This window comes from Nothoprocta perdicaria, unplaced genomic scaffold (assembly GCF_003342845.1).
Source record: "Nothoprocta perdicaria isolate Ctin4 unplaced genomic scaffold, notPer1 scaffold_228, whole genome shotgun sequence".
NCBI lineage: Eukaryota > Metazoa > Chordata > Aves > Tinamiformes > Tinamidae > Nothoprocta > Nothoprocta perdicaria.
This window is the reverse complement of record NW_020455450.1, coordinates 178,602-186,525: the sequence shown is the minus strand read 5'-3', so window position 1 is coordinate 186,525 and position 7,924 is coordinate 178,602. Positions and strand designations below refer to the sequence as shown.

The 7,924-nt window shown below is 48.8% G+C and overlaps 1 protein-coding gene across 1 annotated transcript in view; it reads right to left on the bottom strand.

Annotated features, from left to right (window-relative positions):
- Positions 1-5,883, bottom strand: part of FLI1 (Fli-1 proto-oncogene, ETS transcription factor) — a 39,910-nt gene extending 34,027 nt beyond the window's left edge. Inside the window, exon 1 of the mRNA XM_026039317.1 lies at positions 5,808-5,883. Coding sequence (XP_025895102.1) covers positions 5,808-5,846 — 39 coding nt within the window. The 5' untranslated portion in view covers positions 5,847-5,883. The remainder of the gene's footprint in view (positions 1-5,807) is intronic.
- Between the last annotated feature and the right edge of the window lie 2,041 nt (positions 5,884-7,924).

Sequence of the window (7,924 nt, the reverse complement as noted above, 5' to 3'; positions counted from 1 at the left end):
GGAAGAAAAAAAAAAAAAAAAACACCCTCCATATATATATATTTTACACACAGGATATTTGCTGCGTTCAGATAAGAGGGGACAGAACAATAGGTACCTCTGGGAGCTCCCGATGTCGCCAGCGCTGCCCGGCCAGCGGGGACCTCGCCTTGCTGCGCTCCCGAGCCCTCGGCCCCCGCTTTAGTTTAACGTGGGCTTTTTTTTTTTTTTTTTTTTTTTTTTTTTTGGCGCTTTTGGCTGCGGCCGCTTCAGCCTGAGTCACTGAATTTCCGTCTCTTCCCCCAGCTTTTTTTTTGCGTTAATGCGTTTTCCAGTCCCCGGCTGGAATTAAGGAGCGGGGAACGCTGAAAACGGCCGGGCAGGCGGAAAGAGGGCTGGGGGGGATAGGGGGAAAACGCTGCGTTTAGAGCCCGGAGCTGCCCCTCTCCCGCGGCTCGCCCTGAAATGCGCCTTGAGGAGAAGAGGAAGGAGGAAGATCACGGAGGGAGCCACGGCCAAACAGACGGCGCGATTGGAAACGTTTGCCTGGGATCCGTCGCGATCTCCAGGGAAGCCGCTTTCCCTGCAGGCACCTTCCCGCAGGGCGCTCTTCCCGCTGGGCTCCTAAAAGCTTCCCCGGCGCCCCAAAAGGCTGGCGAAGATACCCCCAAAAACGGCCAAAAACGACGCTAATTGTCAGCGAAAGGCGAAACTTCAGCCCGCGGGTGCTGGGGACTGAAGGAGCCCGAACGCCAGCCCTTAAACCTCACTTTAGACCTGGCAAAGCCACTGCCGTGAAGTCCTCTCTCTCGTTCCAACGGGAGCCGCCACTAGCAAAGAAACGCGATTTCCGTCATTTTCCCCCTATTTTCCCCCTCTTTTTTCTTTCCCTGTCTGTCCAGCTAATGCGTTTAACCCCTTGAGCTTTTTTTCTTCTTTTTTTTTTTCCCGCAAATTACTGCGGTCCCAGGGAATACATATATATATATACACATATATATTATATATATATATATATATATATATATATAAGAGCGGAGGTTGCAATATAAATACGATGAAGCCGAAAGTGTCAGAGCAGGAGGACCCCCTTGGGGGGGACAGATCTCGGGGGGGGGGAGGGGTTACCTTGTCCTGCGCCAGATGTGTCCAGCCTTTTTGGCCTTTTAGTCCAACCACGGGGAGGGGAGAAATAATCAAAATTATATCCAAATTCCCGCGCCCCCGCCCCTCGCGACGGGCACTACACGAACGCCGCCCGCGTTTCCCGGTCGGTGCCTGATTCCTGCTTTATTTCGCCAAGAGCGAGGCTGGAGGAGCGGGATGGGGAGGATGGGGGGAGCTGGAGCCCCCCTCCACCCCCCCGTCGCCCCTCCTCTTCCCTCCCTCGCAATTAGCCCCATCAATTCGGCCCCAATTTGTGGGGTTTGGTGCGCGCAGCCCCCGCGGCCACGGGGAGGGGCTCCGGCCTCCCCCCCCCCCTGTGCTCTGTGCTCCCCGGGGGGCTGCACATCTGGAGCTGCTGGCGGGGTCACCCCCCCTTTGCCGAGGGCCACTGGGGCTGCAATTAAAAGAAATCAGCGTTAACCCTTCGCTCTCCTCACCGCCCCCCGCCGCTGCGCTCCGAATCCCGCTCCGTCATTTTCCCGTTTTTCTTTCTTTTTTTTTTTTTTTTTCCATGTAACCCTTTGGTCGGAGGCGCGCGGCGCCCGTCACCGCACGTCGCGCCGCCTCCGAGCTCCCAGGAACGGGAGCCTCCGTGGAAAAACACCCGGGATGCGCTTTGGGACTTGCTCCCCAGAAGGGACTCCGGTTTAGCCTGAGCTAACGGGGTAAAAGCCGCGCTTTTCAGCCAAAGCGGGAAGGGGCTGAGTTTTCCCGCGGGATCGGGGCTCCCCTGGGAACAGCTCAGGGGATCGGGAAGCGGGAGCCAGAAAGATCCTCGCTAACGGTGAACGCCGGGGAAAATCCCGTGCTTTGGAAGCGGAGGAGACGCAAGGAGCCCGGGTGCTGCAGAGTGGGTAATGGGGGGAGCTTTTCCCCCCACGTCCCAGGAAAAGAGCCCTCCTCCAGCCCGCAATTCCGGAATTCTGGAATTCTTGGAAAAGCCAAGCACAAAAACAGAAAAAAAAAAAAAAAAGGAAAGGAAAAAAAAAAGTCACAAACTCAGCCAGACTGCAGCGCACTCGCTCCAAACGTCTGGCCCCTCGCTCGAGGCCATAATTAATTTGGGATTTATTTTTATTGGAGAAGCCAGTCTCGTCTGACCTTAGCCAAACACGACCGAGGAGCCCCTTGATGCGCTTCAGTGGAACGGCCGATTTCGCCCGGACTTCTCTGCTGCTCTGAATTTGCTCCTCAGACTCCATCTATTTGGAGATTTGCAGGAAAAAAATAAAGCATTTTTTCCGCCTCACTTTCTTCTTCCTTTTTTTTTTTTTTTTTTTTTTTTTTTTTTCTGCCCCACGTCTTCGTGTTCCTGGGCAAGGATTGGGCTAAAATACCGGCAAAACCGCTACGATTCCCGGCTTCCTTGGAGCCTCTGGGACGAGGAGCCGAAACTCTGCTGGAAGACGATAATTGCCCCAAAAAAAGGGGCAGAAATGGGCAAAGCGTCGTGTGAGCCCGTGTCCCCGCACACCTGCAGGATGCTCCGCAGCCCTCGGCCGTGATTCCCCCGGCATGATGACCCGCATTGCGGATTTTCTGCCCCAAAATCCCTAAAAAGAACCTAAAATAGTGGAATACTCTTTCCTTGCAAGCTGCTGAGCGGCAAAGGGAACGTGTCCGTGTCGGGGGCTCCTGGAGCCTTCCCTGCGCGGGGAAACTCTCCCTGGTTTGTTCCTCAAAAATAAATTCCCTCTTTAGGGCTTCTGTAAACTTTCCCGGCCGAGGGAAAGCGCAAGAACAACCCAAATATTGTTTCCAGCCACCCAGGCTCTTTCGCCTCCATGAATATCCCTCTTTGTACCGGCCCACAAACATTAGGGCTGCATGAAATCCATTTTTTTTAAGGCGAAAACGGCGCTTGCACAGGGGGTTCCTTCCTCCCGTCTCCTGGAGGAGTCGAGTCCACCCGTTCAAAGCCCTGACCAAACCACACGCTTCAATATCCAGGATTTCGAGCTCCCGCTGCTTTGCTTAGGGCCCTAATGCTTCCCATATCCCGACAGGTAGGATCCCAGGGCTGTCTTTTAAAATTTAATTTCCCAATTATACTCCATCTTTCGCTCTCCGGTCCAATACTCGCGTTGAGATGAGATTAGCGCCCTCTGATAGACCGCGAATTATTGAGCGCTCGCGCCTCAGCGATGGTTCAAACGCTTCAAACACGTTGTTAACCGCGTGAAATAAAGGAGGGCGATTAATTTGCAGCAATTGTGCTTTCCTCCCGCTCTGTTGTGCTAAGGCCCATAGGAGCAGCGTGTATGAGTGGAGAGGGAGCGAGGCTGTCAGGCCCTTCTATAGGGGCCCGTTATATACGTGCTCTACGTATGGAGGGTGAGGGTGCTGCAAAGCAAGGAGCGGGGGGCTGAACGTGGCTCAATGCAAAGGATTCCCGTTCAAAGCATCTATTGGAAAAGGCGAAGCCTCCTCCTCTTCCTCCTTCCCTAACCTCTCAGCCCCTTACGCGCGTTGTCCCGAGCAGAAAGGTGAGGGGGGTCTGGAGGTCTCACTCGCACCGTTTTCTGCTGCAAATTTGTCCCCCCAGGAACAAATTTGACCCCTTCTGAGCCTGGGACTCGGACCCTGCTGCTTTTTCACCTTCCTCCTCCGGGAGCAACGCGGGGAGCAGGCAAGAGAAGGCAGGAACTATCTAAACCAGGACCACGTCCACCCTGGCACACTTTGGAGCAGTATCCAAGTTTCTGAAAGCCTTTGGGAGATATTTTCTTTGTCTGCAAAGGATTTTGGACCAATTCCTAAGAGGATTCTGTCAAAATCCATTTTTTTCCCTTTGTTTTTAAGCACAGGAACAAGCCCTTTCCCCAATGACATTGGTGTGAATGAGACTTTACAGGCAAAACACCAGAAGGCCAAGTTCTTGCCCCAAATAATGGCAGCTGAGGGTGAAGGGTGGTAATAAAAGGCAGAGCGGTCGGCATCGCACAGCTCGCTTATCTCCCCGCCACTGAAACGCTGGGTATAAGCCCAGCCTTGGAAGTCCTTCCTGGGGGATAAAACACACGTTTATGTGAAGAAAACTTTCCCCAAGCACCTTGCCTGTAGGATCCTGCTTAACAAGAAGGCCGTTTTGACGCTGTTAGGGCTTGACTTATTCCATCTCTTCGTGAATGTTATATTATTTAGGCCTGGAACGTGCTGCCACTTAATTTCAAAAGTTTCAGTTTCAAAGAGTTTCAAAAATTTTGCTGCAAAAGCTAATCAGCAGCATTCACTGACACACTGAATTTACTCAAAATTCCAGTAGAATTTACTCAAAAAAAAGGTCCAGAGAGCTGCTAGCTCACCAAATCAGGGAATACAAATAAAGCCACATGACCTGCATTCATCGCACGAAGCACATTTCAAACACTAAAACTCCAACCTAATCATCTGCAAAATGAGTTCTGGCCTAGGGATTATACGCACGAATTATTCACCGAATCATTCCCAATAATGTGCATGTAACATGGATAGCACAGTCGGCTCGTGGATCATCGAGTGAGGGGAAAAAAGAGGCAAGATTCCTGTAATAAATTATTCCTTACAAATTATCCCCCCAGTCTAGTTAACACCCTTCTGTGTTTCTTCAGCCTGGGAGAGGAGAGACTTGTGTTTTAGATTTTCCCTAAGTGCTGTTGCATGCAGAGTTTGCCTTAAACGTGTAACCCAGATGTCTCAGGCTTGGTTTATTTACATTCTTGGGAACTGTTGTGGAAAAGAAAAAAACTACATGATGTCAAATATAATATAGTACTCCAGTGCGCTATAAAGGGACAGGACTGGGCCAGCCCTTCTCAGAATTTGTTTTAATCTTCTGGAAAAAAAGGATGCGGAAGTAGCCCATTGAAATATATTCCAAGAGATACTTTTTCTGTGTAATCAAAGGATGCACCACCAACTATGAGAGTACAAGATCTAGTAGTAGCCGGTGTTACCCATTACCAGAAAAGCTTATAAAAATCAGTTTAGCTGCTTGAATTGCGTGGAAGAATTGTTCAAGTCCTAAATAACACAAATCCCACTATTATATACCATTACCTCACGTGACAATTCATTTATTTGACAACAGAAAGAGATGGTTTGGTTTAATTCACTATATATTTTTTTTCTGCCTTGAAATCTGCTATGAAATGTACCTGTCGAAAGCAGAACTATATCCAACATCTTGGATATTGAATTCAGTGGCTGCTTCAGCAGAGAGCTAGGGGGATATTAAATGAAATTTTGCCTTGGTTTAAGGCTAAACGGTATCTAGGAAATCAGAAAATTGGAAACCAATTTAGGAAACCACTATGATATAATGCTGGTAGCACACCACCACTATCATATTGGTTTCAGCCTAACAAACCACTTCTATAATGTAAGTCAGGACACTCTCACTATAATATTACTTATAGTATAATCTAGCAAACCAAGCACCAATGTTCTACAAAAACCAAGGGCACTTTAACACACTGCTTGTCCCTGGGGATTCAACTTTTGATTCAGCCCAGAACTATCAGGGAGATATTTCAGGCTTTAGCCCAGCTTCCCATGAAACTACATGACATTTTTCTGCTTGTTTTCAGTGAGAATGGGACCAAGATTTTCAGTGAAGACTGTGAATTTGGGAGGATTGTAATTGTGGACATTACCTGTTTAAAGATGCTGTCATGTCTTACCTTGACGTAAGACGAAGTGTCTGGAACAGTCTGGAACATCCTTGCTTGTTTAATTTGTATCTTTAAAAGGTCCTAAGATTGACCTGAAATTAAAGGAAATCATAAGTGTATATACCCAAGAATGAAAAAATTACAAAAAATACATATGACTGTTTAAAAATGTTACTGACAAAGTTTAATGAGAAGTGATCAAACATTTGAGTGTACACTTTAAAGAAATTATATAGAAAACCATCCACCACAACAACTAAATGTGAAGTGTCAGGACTTCATAATTAGGATTTTTTTCCCTATATTTTACAACTTTTGTTGTTGTTGTTTTGGGGGTTCCCCTCCCAGGAAAGAGCCTCCTTCCCTTTTGAGCGGAGCCGAAGGAAATGTTTGACCTATGATTAACTGAATTTCTTAGCCAACAATTAAAAGGCAGCAGAAACACTCCTGTTTTCATGTCGAGACTAGTTAACCCCATTGACTTGTATCTGAGGGGTTCACCTGGCTAAACGAAGGGCAGTTGCCTTTGGTGACTCCTTGGAACCATCCCGAGCCATTCTGGCCCTTCTTGATACAAAAAACCTCCTTTTTTTCCCCCCCATCAAGAATAATTAAACAATAATAACGCAAATAGCCAACAGAAATATAATTCCAAATAGCAAGAAACTCCCCCAGCGTTGCCAATCTCAGCCTTTCTATTTGGGATAGTGCCCTAACTTTGCCAAATAGAGTGGTGCTTTATTTTGCATTCGCGAAAGAAACGGGCAGTCGCTAAAATATCTAAAATATCCCACATCTCTCTCTATATTTTTCCCCGATCTGCTTTTTCCAGGATCTTTAGCCTCTCGGAAAGCGATGTAATTAGTAATTAGTCCCTCGTTAAGAGGCGCGAGCCCCGTTTTGGGAAGCGCAACCATGCCGGCGCTCCCGTTTTCCCGAGGCAAGAGCCAGCGTTTCAGCCAGAGCCTGGAGCGGGAAGAAATTCCCGCTTGGAATTCGTATTCCCAAGCGGGAGGCATAAAGAGCAGGGTGCGATGCTTAAGCGCGGGCGATATCCTTGGCTATAAATAAATAAATAAATAAAATACAGAGGGGAAAAAAAAGGAGGGAAAAAAAAAAAGACAACTCTGGAATATAAAATCCCATTCTCTAGCTGCACGTGAACACCCATTTTTATGGATTTTTTCGAGCATTTATTCGGCGGCCAGCTGGCACGGGCGGGCAGCCGCTTATAAAGCGGGCAATGTGTTTCTGATAAGCGCGCTTTTCCCTTTCCCTGGATTCCTCGCTCCTAACGCATTCCAGTTTCCCTCGCTCCTGAACTTGCGACGGGGGGTGGGGGCGGCCGCTCTAGAGGGCCAGGGCAATTTTCCTTAGCCTGTAAATTTTCTATAGGGTCAAGGATTCACGGAGCACTTCCCTCTGCTCCCCGCTTTGCCCCCGATTGCCCCCGCTCCGCTCCCCTCTCCCTATAATTACACATGTTCTTATAAATAAAGACATCTGCATACGTGGAGTCAGCCTTAAAACGCCTGCTGTGGGTTATTTATCCGTCATATCGCCCTGTCGAGACATTAAAGGGCCTCTTAATCCGCTTTTCGCTGCACCTCTTATCCTTACGGCCGTTGCCATCGTTTTAAATGACTCACCTTTTATACCCTTTCCCCTCAACCCGCGGCGGGCCGGTTTGTAGCGATCCAGATTGAGCGCCAAATGAAAAATCCAAATCCAAATCAAGCTCCCCGCCCGCTCTGGGTCGCTGCCCTGCGGTTTTGCGAGGGAGAGACTCGACTTGTTGGGTCCAAAGCGGAGCTTAAGCTGCAATTCCCAGCCCGGGCGGGCGCCTCCTTCCTCCGGGACGGGCTCTGCCTTCCCCCGCTCCCGCGTCCTCCGCTTTTCATGGGATTCCCGCTCCCTCCTTATCAATAGTTCGCCCCGCGGGGGGCTCAGGGCTGCCCGCGACTTTCCAGAGCAGCCACAACAACAAAAGTCGTAACTTTCTTACCAAAAAAAAAAAAAAAAAAAAAAAAGTCCCGTGGAGGAGTGAAGCCGAAAAGAGACGCTGAGTGGAGCTCAAGTGCTACTTTAAACCCCCCTTTTTAACTAAGGAAGTTTCAAATATCCGT